Source organism: Periophthalmus magnuspinnatus, chromosome 18 (assembly GCF_009829125.3).
Source record: "Periophthalmus magnuspinnatus isolate fPerMag1 chromosome 18, fPerMag1.2.pri, whole genome shotgun sequence".
In the NCBI taxonomy this organism is placed as follows: Eukaryota; Metazoa; Chordata; class Actinopteri; order Gobiiformes; family Gobiidae; genus Periophthalmus; species Periophthalmus magnuspinnatus.
In genome coordinates, this window is record NC_047143.1 from 13,294,909 (window position 1) to 13,317,969 (window position 23,061).

Here is a 23,061-nt window from a genome sequence, read left to right on the forward strand (position 1 = left end):
AAGTGTGTCCAACCATATTTGAATAAAAATTTGATCGCTCAAACATTGGTCACTATAGCAATACATATACGGACAAACTGCATATAATATGTCATCAATAAATTTTATTCTTTAAACATGTTTATTTTAAGGCAAATATGAAACAGACGTTCATTAAAAATACAACATTTAACTGTTAATTAACTTGAGTCAACACTGACTCTATCCTGACTCCATCCTTACTCTACCGTGACCCTACCCTGACCCCTTCCTTACCCTGTCAAAATCCTACTATGACCCTACCATGACCCTATCCTGACCCCATCCTGACTCTACCCTGACTCTACACTGTTCCTGTCAGATCTCACAGTGTACTGGGAAGCGTTTTCAGAAGCCATTAGCACCCAGACTCAGTCCCTCTGAGACAGTTAGCACCCTGACTCAACTCTCTCTGCTCCTCAGGCACCTCAGACCCTGTGATAAGGTCAGGCATGATGAGCCATGGGTCAGGCTGGAGATACACAGCCACTCAGCCTTTTCCTATCTTTAAGTACACCAGTGTAAATACATGTAATTACACCTATTATTCTAAAGACAGCACCAGGAAGTCAGGAGAAGCCAGGAAAAGGTTTAAATGACCAAAAAAACCACACATCCATTTGTCAGTTTCCATTTTCTCCAGTGGGACTTGATTGTGGGAAGTTGGGAGTGGACCAATATCCGGTCAGGATTTGGTCTATCAATAATGGCATCAAGATAATATAATACCAGTGTTGACCTATAACATGTAGTGTTTCATAGTCAATTGAAGAATACATAATGGTTACATATTCTGAAACAGTTCACATACTTTTACCCTAAATACTAAATCCTTTTTGTAACTGAAAAACTGAAAAAGCTGGATCGGTGCCCAAAAGATATAATGTATCGTGTTATAAAGGTATTAAAGGTCCTATATTATACAAAATTGACTCTCGATTTAAGTCATGTTAGAATGTTGTTTCCTCTGTTGTTGTGTTTTGTTTCATTCACATGAGTAATTATTTATTATTAGTCTGTCTACACGTCCAAAGCTCAAAATGCTCTGTTCCACCTTGTGATGTCATGAAGCGGTAGTTTTCAAGTTAACAGCTACCTTTTACTTTTTGTTTGGTAAAGATGGGCAAACCCAGGCATGAAATGATCTAAATGATTCTAATGAAGGTGTATGGAGTTTAAAAACATGGTGAAGCACAACACACCAGTAGAAGTTTGTTCCAGTTAATATTGTTCCAATAGTCCACAGAGCCTCTTGGGGCCAGAAAGTTAAAAGCTACAAGACAAAGTCCCTGCATCACCTTAGAGTTTGTCTGAAGGACTAAGGGAGAACAATATACTAGGGCTAATTTTGATATCTGAAAATGGGCAATGTTTTTCAGATATTGTCATAATCAATCCAGTACGTTGTTACAATCACTAATTATATATACCATTACCATAAACACATTTTGTAGATTTTTTTAAACAAAAGTTAATTTGTGAGTTGAACTTGCTAAAGATTTAAAAATATTGATATTAGCATCTGCATATATCAGTTAAAGGAATCATATGTAACTGCATGTTGATTTAAAATTCCAAAAATCAACCTTTTTCCCTAGATACGAGGTCAAATCAAGGTCAAGTCAAATATAGCTTTTACTGATAATAATTGTAATCATCACTGCCTTAGCGCCAGCACCTCCAGCCAATCATTAATCAGTGCTCAGTGCAGCTTCTGTAGCGAAGTGAGTGAATTCTGAAGGTTCTGAGGTATCACATGAGGCATGGCCTGTCCACTGGCAACCCAGGTTCAGTTGTGATTGTAGTACTGTTTTTAAAAAGAGCGCAAGCTATATCCAGTTCCTGTAATGGCCACAGTGAGACATACATTGGATATCATATTGACTAAAAAGTCCATCTAATCAGTCAGATATGGACATTCTATTTGAGTTGAATCTCATGCCTGTGGTCAACTGTGCTGTGTCCTGTGTGCGTCTGTGTGGTTGTGTGTATATGTCCTGTGTATGTGGATGTGTGTGTCAGGTGGCAGAGAGGGCCCTGTACTTCTGGAACAACGAGTACATCTTGAGCCTGATTGAGGAGAATTGTCAGGTCATCCTTCCCCTGGTGTTCGCCACGCTCTACAGGGTCTCCAAAGAACACTGGAACCAGTAAGACCACAGTGTCACCATACCCACAAAATCATACCCTACTACACCAGCAGACCCCAACCACACCAAAGACCACAAGACCACCATGTCACTAAACTCTCACCACACCAACAGACCACGAATGATCAGACCCTCACTAGATTACCACAGCACAAGACTAGCAACCATCAGACCAGACCAGCACACCACAAGACCAACAACCACCAGACCCCGATAAGACTCACACACCAAGGTTTCTCTGTAACTGAATGCAACATATAAAAGCCATGCACAGATACGGACTTTTACAGTATTAGGAATATATATCATATGAATATGTATCATCAGTTTTGTATGCACCAAAATGTTTTGGAGTTCTGCAGTGTTTAGAGTACAAAACAACATGGATCCACCAAGCCTGGGGTTGATGTTTAAAGAGAAGCTTTCCTAGGCTCTTCCCTAAACTCATGAATCCTTTCCCCACACTGCACTACTACTCCATATACAGCTAGTCTGAATAATGCCCATATTACACCACACTTTTATGACCTCCAAAAATAGATCACATCTTCCTAGGTTTTCACACCAGCCTGTGGTCACAATCCACAAACTGTGAAATAAAACTCCCCACCTTAGTAGTCAATTTACATTGCCTAATTGAACTTATATCCAGTTTAGTTCATATTGAACTAAAATACTTAACAATATTTTTCCTTGATCATATCATGACCTCTGGCTTTACAATGTAAGCAGTACCTGGCTATCAGTAAATATGAATCACAAGCTTTACACACAACCTACAAACTCACTGTCCTTTGCTTGTCCTCACTCACAATTATGTGCTTTGGCTTGACAGTGTAAGAAGTACCTGGCTCTGTGCTCAGTTCTGTTCCGGAATACGCAGTAGTCCAGACCTGATGGCCCCTACCACCTCCACCAAAACCCAACTCCAGAATGAGCCAATCGCAACACATACATAAGCACAAATAATTCTTATAATTAATTATTCAAATATATCGATTCTAGTTGAATAGAAAATGTAAATTGTAGACCTGTTTTATGCCAGTTCACTCTTGTACTTTGTAAGGACTAAACTGATACACTACCATTGCATATGTTTGAATCCATCAAGCATGCAAGTAAAACGGTCTCTCTTTAATAAAAGGAGATGAAAAACAGTTGCACTTATCAGATCAGCTGTATGTAGATTTCATTGTACGTGATGCCAAACTGTTAGGGAAAATAAGTGTTGTCCTCACGAGTCCTAGTGTTGTGAAGAGGGGCAGGACACTCTGTATATCTGCGGCAGCATCAGTCCAGGACCTGGTGACTTGAATGACTGATGCTAGCATGCAGTGTTGAGTATTCAATTCACCAGGACCCAGACTGATGGGAAATAAACTTCTTCTGCCTCAGACATCCAGAGTCTGCTGCCTCTCTTTACAACTCTTAAGACTCGTTAGGACAACACTTATTTTTTCTAACAACCACCAGACCACCTCCACACCACAACACAAGCAACCACCAAACCACAAGACCACCAACCGCCAGATCCTACCCAGACTACCAGACACAGCCAAACCACTACACTAACAACCACACACCCTGTGCTGTTTCAGGACCATCGTGTCTCTGATCTACAACGTGCTCAAGACCTTTATGGAGATGAACAGCAAACTATTTGATGACCTCACTGCATCCTACAAGGTGGAGAAGCAGAAGTGAGTATGCTGCCTCTCTGTCTGTGTGACTGTCTCTCTGTCTTTTGCTCTTCCTCTCTCTCTGTCTCTCTCTACCTCTCTTTCTAACTGTTTGTGGTTTCATTCACAAAACCTTTCACTTACAGCTACATTTTTCTCAGCATGGATCTTTTATCTGTGGTGGTGCAGTTACCTTGCCTTAAGTTTTCCTTTGTGTAAATCCAAACAGAAGTGCCTCCTTCTTTGCTCAAAACCTGTAATAATCCAGTCTTTTCTGTCTGGTTATGTGATGCTGCTTAGATCGTGTTCAAGGCTTGAATTTACTGATAATTACATTGGTCAAACATGCACTTTTCAATGAGCAGTTGGTTTACAAAATCCTCTCCGCACAGTTTAGCCACTAGTTGGATTGGTGAGAATGACCATATAGGTTACACACATCATGGACAGAGATAAAGGATATTCCCTTAGTCCCACATGTTAGCCAGTGTGGTGTGCTGTAAGGCTAACTGTAGGCCCTCTGTGTGCAGAGAGCTGAAGAGGGAGCGGGAGCGCGGCGAGCTCTGGCGGGGGCTGGAAGAGTACCAGGAGCGCCGGCTGCAAATGCTCACTGAAGCCGCTCGGAACCAACGGAACCTCCAGGAGAGATCTGACAGAGGGGAACCGCCCAAGGCCTGCAGCCCAACGCAGGGTCATTCCGATCAGCCGCAGCACAAGCCCAGCGGGGGGTCCAGTGCGGCCGGGGAGAGCGCCACCTAGAGGGGCAGGGGTCACAGAGAGGGGGAAGGGGAGAGTGTAGAGGGCAGGAGGAGGGGTGCTCTGCTGTCTGGTCTCTACAGACCAGAGCACTCTCTCCCGACACCTGTGTGAAAGTGAATCACTTCAAGTCTGACCTCCAGTCAAGATCTAGAGCAGTATTCAGACCAGTCCAAACTTGTTCAGACCGGTCCAAACAAAATCAGACCATTTCAAACCTGATTAGGCACTCACTACCCCTGAGGTGCTCCAGCGGTATTGAAGGAAGGGTCAAATGTAGAACAAATTTCCCTACAGGGACAATAAAGTGGACCTTAACCTCCAGTCCAAACCTAATCAGTCCAGATCAAACCAGATCAGAACCATCAAGACCTGATAAGACCGGTTTACCTGAGAGGGTCCAGTCCACCACACGCACCAAACCAGCAGTGTTTAAAAAAGCTTCCAAATATAGATTTGTAGCATTAAAGCTAGACTACCAAAAGTACAAAAAACGGGGCATCTCCTGGTGTTAAGTCTAGCTGTTTGTCCAATCAGAGGGCTCTAGTGTTTAGAACTGAGCAAGCCACTCTGCATTGGGCATATTCTGCAAGACTAGACTGATGTTGCCTCAATGTACATGTGAACACCACTTAAATAGAGGGTATTATACTTATACTATACTATGGGGTATTAACGCCTAACACGTAACATATTTACATCATCATGTTACCTTTTTATTGTTTCTTTGCCAGAAACAACAAATTAACTTTTTTGATAAGATTCACTTTTCACTTTTGAGCCTCCCCTCCCTTTGCTCTCCGCATTAATTCACACCCCCTTGAGAGCGCTATCATGCCACAATCAGGCTGCATCCCACTAAAGAAACTATTGCACATCGCATCAACTTTGTCAAGTTGCTGTGTACAGTTTGTATCCTGACTTATGGAGAATTGCCATGTGGGAGTATGCATGACGTTGGCTTGTGGGCTGAGCATTGCACAAATCTTACACTAACTGTAAGGAGGGTTTGATTAGGGCCTGGGAGAGATTGCTGAAATACTGAAACATACATGGATGGCATCTAAAATCTCTACAGGCATGTTTTGATGAGGAAACAATGGTATAACATGTTAGAAAGATAAAAAACGTCCATTCTCCACAATACCCTCTCTTTAACCCCTTCAGTGCACTCTTCCACAGAAACCTTGTTTTAATGAAATGTAAATCTGACAAAGGCTGCAGCGCGTGTGGACTGACCCTCTACCCACTCTCTCTGAATAGCACAAATATAAAGAGGACTCACTTTGACACAAATGCCCCACACAGAGGCAGGTGCACAGGCTGTAAATATCAAATATGAATTATGAACATCGACACGCACTGGGACTGATGGACACGCGAGTATGGGCTAGCTCCTCCCACAGTGGGCTCCACCAACTGGACGAGACAGAAAGTACAATAATGTTCTTCTTACTTGTTACTCTACTACTACTCTACTCTAAGTACTATGATGTTTATATATATATATATATATATATATATATATATATATATATATATATATATATATATACACACACATACATACATACATACATACACACATACACACACACATATGTCTGGATATTTCTGTAGTATCTATGGGAGAAAACTGTAGCAGAGCTTTTAAAAGGGCGTGCTGCTGGACTCTGAGGCCATAACATGACAGAGCCCAGGGCCACTCACCTTAAAGACGCACAAGTGAACAGGGATTAGTGAGTGTTTCTTTAGTTACAAATGGATGGGTAATAGACTGATGAAAAATATTAAACGGTACACGGCTTTGCCCCAACCCCACCTACAAACTGCCTTATCACTCACATGTTGAAACATGATAGAGAAACAACCTTATGTGATTGGCAATGTTAGTTTATTCCAGATTAGTGATAGGAGATACCAGAAATTTTAATCACAATCTGATACCAGCTTGTACTAGGACTAGCATTATCGATCCAGTAGTGATATCAATGTTCATTTTTGGGGGTTGTCCTAATAACATTTAGTGATGGGGAGTTTGGGACCTCATTAATCAATTAACCACTTTGAATAGCACCATCTGCTGGCTGTCTGTCAGAACTGCATATGATTGAAATTCTGGGCAGAACAAAAATGTGGCTTCATTTGGAGAGGTGGGCTATATGCTAAAAAATTAAGATCAAGATTTTATTGGAGCCAGATCATGTTTTCAGTTTCATCACGATTCATGTAAACTTAGTATCTTTATATTGCCTTGTAGAGGTAACTAAAGTCACCTGCTTCTTTACATGTCATTGTAATTGATTAAACCCACCTGTCACGCACTCTGGAAGCTGACCAATAGAAGTGCTAGGGAAAAGTGAAAAGTGTCTGAGTGTGTTTTTAGCATAGATCTGCATTCAAGAGAGAAATGATGAATCACAATGTGAGGATTTGACAAAAAATGTAACCGTCACAAAGTTGAGCTCACAATTCTGTTTTTATCATCATATTGCCCAGCCCTAAGAAACAGCCGCATTTGAAAAGACTGCAAAATTACCCACAAACATGCTCAAATATTATTTAGAAGAACCCATCTCTGGCTCCCACAATCACTCATTTAACCTGGCCAGTGAAAATGTGCAGAGAAAGACAACTATAAATAGTGCTTAAGAATCCATACATCTCATCAGTAGAGGTAGTAGAGTAGGCAAAAATTGTGCTATAAGAGTAATGTTACAAAATCGTATTACTCAGTTTAAAGAGTAAATGCCAGGGTGCAACGCCTGATTTATAATTTGAAATTTACGTAATTTGAAAGACAAAACATTGACTAATGCTTAAGATCTAGTATTTTCAATGGATATTAAAAAAAATTAGGCAAACAAAATCATTTCTGAAGGAGTGATGCAAAAAACACAAATATTCAAATCATTTCATGTTGTCAACATAAAGCTTTTGTCACTTGTAGATTTTGTCACAGTGGAAAGTCACCAAAGCTTTTACTGAAGTAAGAGTACTGTTACATCAATAAAAAATTACTCGAGTAGGAGTAATTTTTTGCTGTTAGAAAAGTACTCTGACAAGTACAATGTCTTCAAAAAATACTCAAGTAATTGTACCTGAATATTCTGCTCATCAGTATTGAAATGTCAAAATATTGGTATCGCCCATCACTATGGTTCTCCTCCAACAAAATACTTTTTATTACTAAACCATAGGCAGTATTATATGGCCAAATTTTCTGCAACACAAGAGGTACAGTATCAAACCCAGAAATGAAGATAGGCCCAGACTGCACACATAAGGCCCAAAGTTACCCAGGAACACCTTTACCTCCAAAATATTCCAAATTTGAGAATCCGTGAAATATTAGAAAGCTTGCATTGGCCATTGGGGCTCCATCATTAGCTGCCCCGCTCATCCCGATAGGGCCATGGGGTAAAAGAAACGCTCCCTAAACTCTGCGTCTGAGGCTCAGCAGACCATACATGGACTTCCTCAGAGTACACAATAACCCTCATCTGTCTGACCATACGAGTGCGGGGACACTTCGGTTAGCAATATCTCCCCCTTTCAGGATCCTTGGTGTTTCATTTGCGTCCTGGATACTCACGTTGTCTTAAAAGGTACTTTTTGTGTACAATCATTTGACAATAATTTTTGCTTTATAATTATGTTGTAGATTCCTTGTTTTTGTATGAACATGTCACTATTTATTTTGTCTTGTGGAGGCGCTGTTTAGGGGGCTGTGTCAGATGAATGTACCATTAGCAGAGTGATTGTTTTTTTGTTTTTTTTATGCATTCAGAGCTACCTGTGGAACCCTAACACTCCCTTAGACCTGCCTAAGTACTGTTCAAGTCCAGAACGAGTTCAGACCTAGTCCAGACCAAGTCTGCAGTCCAAGTTCTAACCGAAGATCCATCTAACTTGGTGAGTTCTCCAACAGTGATACCTGGAGATCTTTGGTCTACTGGAATTAGGTACGCACAATATAATGGAATCAAAATCACAATTTGAATACCTGCAATTGTTAAGAATTTCCTCTGCAAACAGCAAAATTTCAGTCTTTTCATGTGTTTTACTTTCTTAAAAACATGAAAAACAAAACTAGTTCATTTTACGCAGGTTGCAGTGGTCCAGAGTTATTCTCACACTTATTTCATGCATTCTGAGCATCCTAATTATTCACAGCAATGAGTTTATAAGCACTTTTCACATCTTGACTCAGAGACCACAATTTTGATGTCACTCCTAACCCTAACAACAACCATTATGCTAACTGTGCACTTCCTGATTATTAGACAATAAAACGCTTCATTCTAATGCTAACAACAAACAGCGTACTAACATGCACTTCCTGGCTATCAGCATGCTAGCGTGCACTTCCATATTATTGAACAATAAAACGCTTCATGCTAAAGCTAGCAAAAACTAGCATGCTAATGTCCATTGCCTTATTATCAAATAATAAAACACTTCATGCTAAAGCTAACAACAACTATCATGCTAGCATGCACTTCCTGATTATTGAACAATAAAATGCTTCATGCTACCGTGCACTTCCTAATTATAGGACAATAAAATTCAAACATCTCGCAACTGACTTATTTTGACCTCAAGAGCTGGTTATACAGTATACATATTTGGTTATCCAGTGGTTATATATACTGGTTATCCAGTATATATACATACTGGAGCAAGATGCATTTTGCTACAGTGCAATACAATGCAATGCAATGCAGTAAAATACTATCCAATACAATACAATACACCAGTTACATTACCTTTCACCCTGTAGTCTAGACCTCTACAAACAATGTGCTCCAAACATGCTCCTTGAAATGTGCACTATTACAGGATCCTACTATTAAAACATAATTCACAAATGTGAAAAGTTGTGCAGGCCTAACTAAAACCAATAAGACGATTCTTACTCATAACACTTAAGCTTATTTTAAGGTCCTTTTCCCCAATTTTTTTCACATGTATTTGAGCAAAATGTGTCTTGCCTCGAGACAGATATTGTATAAGCAGCTCTTAAGGCCAAAATAACTCTTCTTCATCTAATTATAAAGCTTTTTATTTTCTGATAACCAGGAAGTGTGTGAATATGCCAGTTGTCAGCAAAACTCCACTCTCTCCTCTAAAAGTTGAAAATCACTTATAAAGACATCACTGTGAATAATTATGATGCTCAGAATGCATAAGGTAAGTGAGGAATAACTTTAGACCACTGCAAACCATTGCAGAGCTTTTTGAGCTTTTTTAGATAAAGGTTTTGGGGATAAAACAAAAATAAACTGCCTATGTCAATAAGATGACCGGGCAGTTAAATGGCTTTTAGCTGTAAAACTCTTCCTGATTGGCCGAGGGCGGAGCCAATGACATCTACACATGCAGCAAGGTCTGGAGAGTAGAGAGAGACAAAAATTACTTGGGCAATTATCCTATATGAGTGTACAGGGCTGGACTGTGGGACTTGGGCCAAAACCCTTTTATCTCTAATAGAAGTCTTCTTCTGCTCCTTGCTCTTCTCAAATGTTCTACCACACAATTCCTGGCTTCTCTCTGGACCTCATCTTCTGTGGGCAGGACCAGATCAGGACCAGTATCAGGACTAAACTATGACCAGACATGGATTAGACCAGGACCAGACCAAGACCAGTACCAAACAAGGACCAGATCAGGACTAGATCAGGACCAGACCAAAACTACACCAGTACTGGACCAGGACAAGACCAGAACCAGACCAGACTAAGACTGAACTGCACCAGACCAAGACCAGAACCAGACCAGACTAGGACTGAACTGCACTAGACGAAGACCAGACCAAGACCAGACCAAGACCAGACCAAGACCAGACCAAGACCAGACCAAGACCAGACCAAGACCAGACCAAGACCAGACCAGGACCAGACCAGGACCAATTTAGCACCAAAACCATATCAGAACCACCCCAGAACCATACTAGGTCTAGACCAGGACAGAACCAGGGCTGGACCAGAACTGTACCAAGACCAGAACAGGACCAAACTAGCACCAGATCCATACCAAGAGTAGATCAGAACCAGACCAGGATCAGACCAGACCAAGACCAGTACCAAACAAGGCCCAAACAAGGACCAGATCAGGACCAGACCAGGACCAAACTAGCACCAGAAGCAGAACCAAAACCACACCAGAACCACACCAGGGCCAGACCAGGACAAGACTAGAACCAGACCAGACTAGGACTGAACTGCACCAGGACTGAACCAGACCAAGACCAGACCAGACTTAATAATAAAAAATAAATTTTATTTATAATGCACTCTTAATTCTTGTACTTGTAACTTGTATTCTTAATAAGGATAATGTGAAATGGACCAGACCAAGACCAGCCCAGGACCAGCCCAGGACCAGCCCAGGACCAGCCCAGGACCAGACCAGGACCAGACCAGGACCAGACCAGGACCAAACCAGGACCAATTTAGCACCAGAACCACAACAGAACCACCCCAGAACCATACCAGGTCCAGACCAGGACAAAACCAGGGATGGACAAGAACTGTACCAAGATCGGACCAGGACCAAACTAGGAACAAACTAGCACCAGAATCAGATCCATACCAAGAGTAGATCAGAATCAGACCAGGACTAGACCAGGACTAGACCAGACCTAGACCAGACCCAGACCAGAACCAGACAAGAATCAGACCCGAACCAGACCAGGGGCTAAACCTGGGCCAGTATCCCGCACTGAGAAGATGTCCATCCAAGCGTCTTGTAGCACCTCTCTTGCTCTTAGATTTGCACTGTCTCTCTCTATTGTGTTAGAAGAAGATGACCTATATTTTGGGGACCAACTGCGCGATGGGGTGTGCCACTGTATGTAACATTACAGGGTGTAGAACTGAAGACTACTATGTGCTACAATGAAACTCACTTTGAGAAAAGTTTGCCTCGACTTTTCTGTCTCTGTGTCTTTGTCCTAAAAATGTAATAATGAGACGGGGGCGGTGGAGAGGGTCAGAGGAGCAAAAGAGGGGGTCTGAGGAGCAGAGAATGCAGAGGAGAGAGTTATTAGGAACAGAAGATGAAGAGGAGAAGAGCAGAGGAGAGTGGTCAGAGGAGCAAAGGATGCAGAGGTGATTGCCAGACAGGGAAGAGGATACAGAAGAGAGACAGAGCAGAGGATGCAAAGGAGAGGGTCAGATATAGAAGTGTATTGGTCACTGTATTGTCTCAGTTGAATCTGACATGCTGCAATGTAACAGTGTGACAAATTGTATGAAAGCCCTGTGCCTGGGGCCCACCCACAGCAACCCGGGCTGGAGCACTCGGAGAGGTTACCCAAACACACGGCAGCCTCAGGACTTTCCAGCGCTTTTCCATCTAATTACCATGATGTCAGAGGGTCCGTGCGCCGTGCGTAATGGCTCTATCCACAACAACACGAGCCCTGCGCGGCGCTTCCACAGACACAGCGGCTAGCACTGACGTGGGGACACTGTCAACACACGCGCCCCACGCACACGAGCCCACGCACACGAGCCCACGCACCCGGAGCCACGCACACGAGCCCACGCACAACGCACAGTTCCTTCCAATCTCTAGGTGAGTCTTTTTATTCCAATTAACTTCAGGATTTAAGTTCGTCTGTATAAAGAAACATATTGTGAGATCGTGTTTCCTTATTTAAAGTCACAGTATGTAATTTTAGCAAAAAAAAAAAAAAAAAAAAAAAAAAAAAAAAAAAAGACTGAAATAATACTGTTTTGTTTTTGTTTTGTTTTTTATTGTATTGTATTTTATTTTTGTTTGAAAACATACATCCTTAATGTAACCGTATTTGCATCTCCACAAACCATACCTGTCCTGGAGGCCGGCTTCCTCCTTCTTGTTTCTATGGAAATGTTGTTTCTTTAGCTATAATCCTCCACAGTATGGCATCATCTTCATGGAGAATGTACCAACGGTTTTAAATGACCTACCACCTCCAGAAAGTTAAACACTATACTTTAAATGATTATGATTTAAATTATTATCATAATAAGGCTTTCCCCCCTTTTTATTGAAAGTAGTTTGAGTGAAGCCTGTGCTGTTTTAGTCATTTAAACGTGCGCATGTTCTAATGCGCTCTGTGTATGAGCTTCTGCAGAATCCATCACATAGGCGACACTGAGTCACGAGGGCTAGACCTGGTTCACTTTGGCTCAGCTAATGTCCCAAGCTGTTTTTACGCTATAAATACAAATATATGAAGTCTGAGGCCAAGTATTTAAAAGTCCGTTGCTTAGCAAAGCGCAGTAGCCGTAGTGGACGCTAGAGGGAGTTGTCATTTAAGTGGACAGCAGTAAGACCTGTTGCCAAACCAAATTGATTAGTTCCACTCCCAGCAAAGAAGGCCTACTCGAAGAGAGTATAGGAGAAGACTGACAACAAGTGGTGAGTCTTATCTTAAGAACTATTGCACATTTAAAATCACCATCATAATATTCAAAAGAACCAAAAGTTTAATGACAGGTCAGAATGCTATGTTTTTTTAATTATGTTTTTTGAACTGGTAAGCTTCAAAACAAACAGTATTTGTTTTATTTCTCACTCATTGTGTGAAAGAAGCCCCACCTGATTCATAGATTTCACGATGATGGGGAATTAGAACAGTTAATATAGCGATTAACCATTAAAAAAATAAAGAAAGAAAGAAAAATCATTAAAGAAAACAATTAAAAATATGTTCATATCCATTACCTCTGATGATCCAGAATTTGATGATGTCATAGTTTTAGATGGAGAGCGGGGCCTATTTAACTCTATTTGAGATTCACTGTTTTTAGATGAAATCTGTAAACTTATGATCCACAAATATTGAACCATATCATTATTTCTTTGGGACTGGCTCCACAAACTTGTCATATTAATATCATGCCTTAAAGTCACAGTAAGTAACTTTGAAAACAAAACATAGACCAAATTCTTCCAAGTTGTTGGAAAAGAGATGGTGTAATCCCTCATCAACAGTGTCTTTAATCTACTCTATAATATCTATATATATAGTCATTTTTTTCATTTTGATTATATTTATTGCACTAAAAGGCTTGCATCTCCACAAACCTGATTCTTATTTAACGTAGCGTTTTCTCATTTCCATCTCCATGGAAATGTTGTTCCTTTGGCTATAATCTTCCCTGGTATAAAACTTGTCTCCATGAAAACTGTTTTCGCTCTGTTTCCATGAAATCATGCAGGTTGTGTGCCATCTCCAAAAAGATGCATACTGCAGATTTAAAGTCTTTGCAGCTGACAACAACCACATCTTTGGGGTTAAATAATGGCACCACTGTCTAAAGCTATTGTGAAAAGACACACGCAGACACATTTGTTTATTTATACTGATAGAGAATACATTGAACTTCGTGCCAGTGTTTCTTTCATGCGGACAGGCCCAGTAATTACAGAGATATATAGTATTGGTATTATTCATTGGTATTATGCCAATTCTTTTTTTTTAGATGTCCTCCATGTATGTTTAAATATTTTAGCAATCTCTCCTAGGCCCTATTTAAACCATCCTTATAGTTAGCCAAAAGATTCTGTGTAATACTCAGCCCACAAGCCTGTGTCACCCATGTTCCCACACAACAGTTTTCCATAAATATACCTGAAGCATGATGCAAAACTGTAAACAGCAACTTCACAAACATGATGCGATGTGCAGCAGTTTCATTAGTGGGATGGACACAGACTGTGTTGTGATAGCACTCTGAAGGGGGAGTGATGGGGAGTATAAAACACATTATTTCGGCAAACATAGCCTTTGCAAAACAATAAAAGGTAACATGCTTATCTAGATATGTTATGTGTTAGCAGTTTATACCCTACAGAAGGAAAATCCCCCCTCTTTAACCATAAACCATGACAACAAATCTGCAATCTGACAGTTAAACAGCAAATTCCACCATAGAATTCTGACCTGTCCTCACTCAGTTTAAACTATAGGGAGTCTACAATGTGCTGATGTCACATAAACACAACATACTTATCACAGTCTTACCACACTTCACATGCTTGTGTTCATCGCATCCACTTGACAACATGGAGCAGCCTATGGAAAGGAGTGTGACATGAATGCACAGGATTTAAAGCTGCACTGTGGAACGTTTCTGTTGCTTAATTACCTGGAATGTCCCACATCATGGCATTAAACTTGTCACTCTCCACAGAGACAAGGATGGGATCCCACAAGGCCACATTAGGTCAGATCTGTGGAGAGGAAAGCGTATTCACATAAAAAAAAATAAAAAAAAAATCATATTTTTAAGACAATAATAAATGTGTAATGGAACAAATGTAAGGCCGGTAGAATAGCCAACATTTTGTACACAAGTAAGAGTAACTAACATTACTTAAAATTACTCAAGCAAGAAAAAAAGTATTTGGGAAAAGTAATACTCAAGAAGATGTTTGTATGTCTGTGTAATCCCTCAGTCGCCCAGTTCTGATTCATAGTAAAAGCCAAAGTTAAATCTGTCAACTGGACAAAAAGTTGTAGGAGGGAAGATGTTTTGCTGCTCATCCAAGTTGCTTTTTCACTTTTGGTCAAATTGCTGATGTACACTGCCTTATATCTATTTGAAGGGAGGAGCTAACTACACTGAAACTGTTATTGTTTGAGACAAACTAAATCATATCTGGAGGAGTGGTGCAAGAAACACAAATGTTCAAATCATTCCAAAATGTCAACATTTGTCTTTTGTCATGTGCAGACTTACTCACAGGGAGGAAGAGGAACCACAACTTTTACAAGTGCACTGTTACTTCATTAAAAATATTCCTCAAGTAGGAGTAAAAGTATTCTGCTAGAAAAGTATGCTGAAAAGTACAATTAAAAAAAAAAAAAAGTTGCTCAAGTAAATGCAACTGAGTAACCTCTGTAGATAAATGCCATACTTAATAAGGTTCTAGACAAGGCAATAAAAAGCAAATGGCAGACCCTCCACCAGATAAATTACATAGTGCACCTTTAATGTTAAAAGCATATAGATACTTTGCAGTGACATCACACTGGGGGTGTTCTACATCTATCTATATGGAAGCATGTTCAGCAGTTACCATGGTGACACAATGAACAAATTAGCAAACACATGAGCTTTTAGATGGTCTGAAAACTCAAGAAAAAACAAAAAACACAAAATGGATTTAAACAACACATTTTCAGGAGCCTGTGATCAATACTAGCATCCATGGTCCTGTTTAATTGTTAACTTTAATTTAACTTTCAACAAAAAAAATAAAATAAAAAATAATTTCATGTATGAGAGTCTTATTTAACTGTACAAATCAGCTCACCTGTTGTAGATGCAGCCAAGTCAGCCCTTTCTGGCCAGATTGTGTTAAAAATAAAGCTCAGATTAAAGTCCAATTTGAGTAACTTCAGACAGAGTAGAGAGAGAGCCAATTAGCTTTACACCACCAGGGAATGTTGATGACATCAGTATCAGTATCAATAGGGGCTCCCTGTTGATGACCATGGATCTATTAAAATAAATAGCTGATCACCTGCCTGTGCCACCTCTCCCAGCATGCAACTCTTTCACGTCCTCCTCCTGCTGGTTGCCGGGGCGACTGTAGGATGCATTGCCGTGATGACCACCCTACATGGTGTGCGAGGCTGTACGGTGAGGGAGTTCTCCTTTGTGGCACAAAAACCTGGATGTAAAAGCCTGCGGATCAGCACGGAGGCCTGCTGGGGGCGCTGCCACACCTGGGAGGTACTGTCTCACATGTGTCAGATACCCTCCCAACCCCCTGTATCTCTGTGGGTCAGATGCCCTCCCATTGTTCTATATCCCTGTATCAGATGCCCTCCTGTTGTCTTACATCCCTGTGTGTCATATGCCCTCTCATCCTCCTATATCCCTGTGTGTCAGATGTCATCCTGTCCTCCTGCATCTCTGTGTCAAATGCTCTCCAATCCACTAATGGACAAAATTTCTAGTACCCTTCGGTTAATGAAAGAAAAACTCACAATGGTCACAGAAATAACTTGAATCTGACAAAAGTAATATTAACAATTCTATGAAATGTAAACAGTGAAAGTCAGACAATGCTTTTCAACCATGGTTGAACAGAATTACTTAAAAAAATTAACTCATGAAACAGGCCTGGACAAAACTGATGGTACCCTTAACTTAATATTTTATTGCACAACCTTTTGAGGCAATCACTGCAATCAAATGATTCCTGTAACTGTCAACGAGACTTCCGCACCTCTCAGCAGGTATTTTGGTCCACTCCTCATGAGCAAACTGCTCCAGTTGTCTCAGGTTTGAAGGGTGCCTTTTCCAAATGGCATGTTTCAGCTCTTTCCAAAGATCCTCAATAGGATTTAGGTCAGGGCTGACAGAAGGCCACTTTAGAATAGTCCAATGTTTTCCTCTTAGCCATTCTTGGGTGTTTTAGCTGTGTGTTTTGGGTTATTGTCCTGTTGCAAGACCCATGACCTGCAACTGAGACCAAGCTTTGTGACACTGGCCAGCACATTTCTCTCTAGAATCCCTTGATAGTCTAGAGATTTCATTGTACCCTTCACAGATTCAAGACACCCTGTGCCAGATGCAGCAAAGCAGCCCCAGAACATAACAGAGCCTCCTCCATGTTTCACAGTAGGGACAGTATTCTTTTCTCTATATGCTTAATTTTTCTGTCTGTGAACGTAGAGCTGATGTGCCTTGGCAAAAAGTTCCATTCTTGTCTCATCTGTCCATGGGACAATGTCCCAGAAGCTTTGTGGCTTGGCAACATGTAGTTTGGCAAATTCCAATCTGACTTTTTTATGATTTGTTTTCAACGGTGGTGTCCTCCTTGGTTGTCTCCCATTAAGTCTACTTTGGCTAAAACAATGATGGATGGTACGATCTGGCATTGATGTTCCTTGAGCTTGAAGTTCACCTTCAATCTCTTTAGAAGTTTTTCTGGGCTCTTTTCTTACCATTCATATTATCCCCCCATTTGATTTGTCATCAATTTTCCTCCTGCGGCCACGTCCAGGGAGGTTGGCTACAGTCCCATGGATGTTAAATTTCTGAATAATATGTGCAATTGTAGTCACAGGAACATTAAGCCGCTTGGATATGGTTTTATAGACAAGCTTTACCATGCTTGTCTATAATTTTCTTTCTAATCTCCTGAGACAACTCTTTCCTTTTCTCCCTATGGTCCATGTTGAGTGTGGTACACACCATGTCACCAAACAGCACAGTGACGTGTGAAGATTGTAGACACCTGTGATGCTAATAAGTGGACACACCTTGGATTAACATGTCCCTTTGGTCACATTATTTTCAGTGTTTTCTAGGGGTGCTATCATTTTTGTCCATTTTGTTTAAGTAATTCTGTTGAAGCATGGTTGAAAAGCAAGGTCTGGCTTTCATTGGTTACATTTTTGTTTATTATTACTTTTGTCAGATTCAAGTTATTTTTGTGACCATTGTGAGTTTTTCTTTCATTAACCGAAGGGTACCAGCAATTTTGTCCATGTGTGTATATCACTGTGTATCAGATGTCATCCCATCCTCCTATATCCCTGTATCAGATGTCCTCCCAATCTCATCTTTAATTTTAACTGTACACTGCTACTCAATGCTTTGTACAAGTTTTCATTATTTACACATACTCACATAGGTAATGTTGGGCAAAGTGTTTTGCCTCAGGAAACAATGACACCATGCACTAGGCTGCGCTGGGATTGAACATCTGACCTTTGGGTTTATGGGTGAAAGCATTAAAGGGCATGTAACAGCTTTCATTCTGCCTTGGTTTGGTGGCATCTGTAGTATCCGTGGTGATTATTTATTATAGTTTTAGACCAGCTTTCTTAAGCAGCTGTCTGTGGAAAAAACTGAAAAAAGTACAAAAACTCATCAACACTGAAAATTCCATCCCAAATACAAGAATTTACACACAAGGAAGAACTTTTTCTAGCAATTTAAGCATTTATTTCAGATCATTTATTGTTATTAGTCAAATCATAACTACTGTGTAATTCAAAATTTGGATCCAAACTATTGTGAAGTATTCAGTGAAAATACTCATAGAAAATTATCTGAGTTGTAATGTCTCTGACAGTGCCCTCTTGTGTCCTGTCCTGACAGAAGCCCGTGCTGGAGCCGCCCTATACCCATGTACACCACCGGGTGTGCACCTACAGTCGCATCCGCCCCATGACCGCCCGCCTGCCTGGCTGCCTGCCCCACATCTCACCTCTCTACCACTACCCACTGGCCATGTCTTGTCACTGTGCCATATGCTCCACTGTGGACACCGAGTGCGAGACCTTCTGAGGCTCCACACACCCCACATAAAGTCTCTCTGTGTATTTCTTCAAAACTTCATTTAAGTTTGTGGTCATGTTCTGCAATGTCAAAATTCCAGATAGCGGCCAGGGCAAGATGCTTTCTTTCATTCATCTAATAGCCATAACCCATGTACATTATTGATACTTTTCAGTGATACTTCATGTATCTCTAAAGGCAGAATGTTTAGGACTTACCATAGTGACACAATACTGAGATTAGCAAATACTGTCAAAAAAGTTTTAAGGTGATCTGAAAATTCAAGAAAAAATACAACAATTAAAAACACACACACAAAAAAACAAAAAAAACAAACAAAACCCAAACAAAACATTTTTAAGAGCCTGTGATCAATATGAGCATTCAGAGTGTGACTAACTGAAAAGTTGTTGGCTAATGCTAGCTAGCTTGTGACTGTAGTCTGCAATCTGTTATCTAAAAGGGACTTGTTTTACAGCACAAAACAGATCATCTGTTGTATTTCCAGCTAAATCAGTTCTTTATGGTCAAATTGTGTTAAGAGAGTTAAATTCAGATTAAAATCTAACTTGAGCATCAGTTTCAGACAGAGCAGTCTATTAGCATCACACCTCCAGGGAATGTTGATGACATAAGCTGCAAAGTATCAATATCTAGGGATGCAACGATATTAGCGTATAGAAAAATATGCCAGATTGGGTTTTGGTTCCATGATATTCTGATTGCACCTATAATTGGATGTATAGACTATTTACAGGTTGATTTTGGCCTAGAACATCTCATAATGTTTGAATTCATACAAAGCTATTCAGTAGTGATGTGAAGAATAAATCACAGTCACATAACACAATTGGATCTCTTCTGTTGTAAGTTAACTGTGTTTTAAGGAAATAAGTGTCATTTTTCTGTGTCTACTCTGGTATCAGTTAATATCCAGTATTGGCAGATACTTAAAGTAAAAGTAGTGATATCAAAATTGACAAAGCTGCATCAGTGCATCACTAATTATATCTGAAGCAAGAACTGAAATTTTTAGCATTCTGACCCTCTCTTCTACATCCTCTACTCCTTTGTATTTTCTGCTCCATCTGACCCTCTCCTCTACATCCTCTGCTCAGTCTGACCCTCTGTGTGAACAGACATAAACACTCTTCAAATGAGACTGTGTAATGTGTATGTCAGATGCCCTCCCATCCTCCAATGTGCATGTGTCAGATGCCCTCCCATCCTCCTATATCCACGTGTCAGATGCCCTCAGACCCTCCTATATCCCTGTGTTCTTAAATCTCACACAAAATCTCCAAACCAGGACTAAACCAGGTCTAAACCAACACTGGAGCAGGACTATAGGATTGATTGCTCCATTTCAAGTTACTAGGTCTGATCTGCAGAAATGATCTATAGACACAACATGGTTTTGCAGTCATTTATTAGAGTCATTTATTTAAAACTTTATCAAAACAGTGCATTTGAATGTTCATCTCAATGACATTTGAACATCTCTTAATAAAATAGACATTTACAAAAGTCCTCTTAGCTCAGATTCATGAATATAAATATTGGTACATTCTCTAATGCTTGGTCTGTTCTAGTGGTTTGTGCTGCATATGTATATGATCTGTTTACTGCAGAGGGTTGTGCCCTGCTCAAGTGTCCCTATGTGCTCAAGTTAGTTGCCAACCACTTCTCACATTCAGTCTTCTGGCCCTGTGGTAAGCGGCAGCGGCGGGGTTAGTAGCGGGACTTGCGGCACATGTCACAGCGACAGGCTCGGGCAGTCAGGATCTCAATCTCATCATGGTGTCTGCCTCGCGGGCAGTCCAGACGAACCTTCACCTGCAGACAAACCACATTACATTGACACTCATTTCCTGAAGATTGATTCTAGCCTTAACTACTTACTTACTTTACTAATCTTAACCTAAGCCCCAACCTTAACCTATGTGAACTCAGATCTGAACTTTAAACCATGTTGTTGATCTAATTTTAAAAAAAATTACGCCATGGACCTGATTTTTGTCCAATAAAGGAGGCAGGTCCCCATGACGTAAGTGTGTGTACAGATTTGAGTCCTCAAAAAGTAATACATATCCACCCACACACATGCAGACACACACTAGAGTAAGATACACTTTATTGTCTCTGTAGGGAAATTTGTCCCCTGCATTTGGCCCATCCTTTCATGTCAATGGCAAGATCTCCAGATCTTGAGCTGATCTTGGTCAAGACTACCTTAGCTACAGGATGTGGCCTTTTGGATTGATGGGGGAAACTAGAGTGAATGTTCTCCCAGTGTCTGGGTGGGTTTTCACTGGGCAAACTCCACACAGGGTGTTGATCTCAGAGGCTCCTTGGTATGAGCCATTAGTGCTAAACCCTCAGCCCCTATGTCATCCCTCTCAAGAGGACTAGATGCTCAGTTCCACCTGCTGATGTCTTCAGTGCTTGTCTGGACTTCACTAAAATTCTTTAGTGTCATGTTCAGAGGAGGCCTGGCCCCAGAGCGGAGTCTAAGTGCACGTTTTTAATGATAATAGTAAAACCTTGAGTATTCCCTGAATAATATAGCCTTAAAACAGTACACACTTTACACATAGTAAGTAGATGGTCTCTCAGAGCATAGTACCTTAGCCTCCTTGCTGATGGTGCAGCAGCGGGACGCAGACGTGATGTTGTGGGTGAAGTTGGAGGCCACGAGCACAGAGTACCTGGAAGGGAAGGCGCTGGACTCGCAGTAGCCCACACAGGCGTACACCAGGTGGGTTCCCCGACACGTACTGCGCCGGTCACTGTGGATGGTCACGTTGAATGCTGTCCAAAAAGACATGGCTTTATTTATTTATATTATTAGCGTTTGCACTTACTATGTGTATAGATACAAATAATTATGCTGCACAAAAAAAATACAGTAAGATGAATTTAAAGAAAAAATGGATAGAAGAGAGAAGGAGGGGTGGCATGGGAACAACAGTAACTGTGGTGAATGAGGGTATATTGTTTGGATTAGTCCTAATATACGATTATGGTTATTAATAGTACAGGATTTCTTGCTGTCTGACAATTGAGTAGCGGAATGGCTTTATTTTTATATTATTTTTTTTATGTGTGGTGGCATTGTATGTACCCAAGGTATGCGGTGGTGGTGCATTAAAAAAATGCAGGGTTTTCTGCTGTACAGAAGGTTATGGAAGACACATGTTTAGAGTGGGGCTGTGTTGTGGTGACTCTGGTGCTTGGTGCTACTCACGGTAAAGGTGGCACCCCGGGGCCAGGCCTTCTCTGAACATGACACTAAAGAATTTTAGTGAAGTCCAGACAAGCACTGAAGACATCAGCAGGTGGAACTGAGCATCTAGTCCTCTTGAGAGGGATGACATAGGGGCTGAGGGTTTAGCACTAATGGCTCATACCAAGGAGCCTCTGAGATCAACACCCTGTGTGGAGTTTGCCCAGTGAAAACCCACCCAGACACTGGGAGAACATTCACTCTAGTTTCCCCCATCAATCCAAAAGGCCACATCCTGTAGCTAAGGTAGTCTTGACCAAGATCAGCTCAAGATCTGGAGATCTTGCCATTGACATGAAAGGATGGGCCAAATGCAGGGGACAAATTTCCCTACAGAGACAATAAAGTGTATCTTACTCTAGTGTGTGTCTGCATGTGTGTGGGTGGATATGTATTACTTTTTGAGGACTCAAATCTGTACACACACTTACGTCATGGGGACCTGCCTCCTTTATTGGACAAAAATCAGGTCCATGGCGTAATTTTTTTTAAAATTAGATCAACAACATGGTTTAAAGTTCAGATCTGAGTTCACATAGGTTAAGGTTGGGGCTTAGGTTAAGATTAGTAAAGTAAGTAAGTAGTTAAGGCTAGAATCAATCTTCAGGAAATGAGTGTCAATGTAATGTGGTTTGTCTGCAGGTGAAGGTTCGTCTGGACTGCCCGCGAGGCAGACACCATGATGAGATTGAGATCCTGACTGCCCGAGCCTGTCGCTGTGACATGTGCCGCAAGTCCCGCTACTAACCCCGCCGCTGCCGCTTACCACAGGGCCAGAAGACTGAATGTGAGAAGTGGTTGGCAACTAACTTGAGCACATAGGGACACTTGAGCAGGGCACAACCCTCTGCAGTAAACAGATCATATACATA

General features: G+C 41.0%; 3 protein-coding genes across 3 annotated transcripts in view; 2 read left to right on the forward strand and 1 right to left on the reverse strand.

Annotated features, from left to right (window-relative positions):
* Positions 1 to 4,606, forward strand: part of ppp2r5b (protein phosphatase 2, regulatory subunit B', beta) — a 77,580-nt gene extending 72,974 nt beyond the window's left edge. The window contains exons 11-13 of the mRNA XM_033983599.2: positions 2,041 to 2,168; positions 3,767 to 3,868; positions 4,378 to 4,606. Coding sequence (XP_033839490.1) covers positions 2,041 to 2,168; positions 3,767 to 3,868; positions 4,378 to 4,606 — 459 coding nt within the window. The remainder of the gene's footprint in view (positions 1 to 2,040; positions 2,169 to 3,766; positions 3,869 to 4,377) is intronic.
* An 11,546-nt stretch (positions 4,607 to 16,152) lies between these two features.
* On the forward strand, positions 16,153 to 18,912 carry LOC117386051 (glycoprotein hormone beta-5-like). The gene is made up of 2 exons (XM_033983361.1): positions 16,153 to 16,341; positions 18,724 to 18,912. Exons 1-2 carry the CDS (start codon positions 16,153 to 16,155, stop codon positions 18,910 to 18,912), a joined length of 378 nt encoding a protein of 125 aa, XP_033839252.1.
* A 1,722-nt stretch (positions 18,913 to 20,634) lies between these two features.
* gpha2 (glycoprotein hormone subunit alpha 2) lies at positions 20,635 to 22,190 on the reverse strand. Its single transcript, XM_033983362.1, has 3 exons — positions 22,151 to 22,190; positions 21,530 to 21,714; positions 20,635 to 20,739 (listed from the first exon to the last, which is right to left on the reverse strand). Exons 1-3 carry the CDS (start codon positions 22,188 to 22,190, stop codon positions 20,635 to 20,637), a joined length of 330 nt encoding a protein of 109 aa, XP_033839253.1.
* Positions 22,191 to 23,061: the final 871 nt, after the last annotated feature.

Coding starts and splice junctions, on each gene's coding strand:
- LOC117386051 (XM_033983361.1), top strand. CDS start 16,153: ATGCAACTCTTTCACGTCCTCCTCCTGCTGGTTGCCGGGGCGACTGTA. Junction 16,342..18,723: donor GGCGCTGCCACACCTGGGAG/GTACTGTCTCAC, acceptor CTGTCCTGACAG/AAGCCCGTGCTGGAGCCGCC.
- gpha2 (XM_033983362.1), bottom strand. CDS start 22,190: ATGTTCAGAGAAGGCCTGGCCCCGGGGTGCCACCTTTACC. Junction 21,715..22,150: donor CCCGGGGTGCCACCTTTACC/GTGAGTAGCACC, acceptor CTTTTTGGACAG/CATTCAACGTGACCATCCAC. Junction 20,740..21,529: donor CCATCAGCAAGGAGGCTAAG/GTACTATGCTCT, acceptor GTTTGTCTGCAG/GTGAAGGTTCGTCTGGACTG.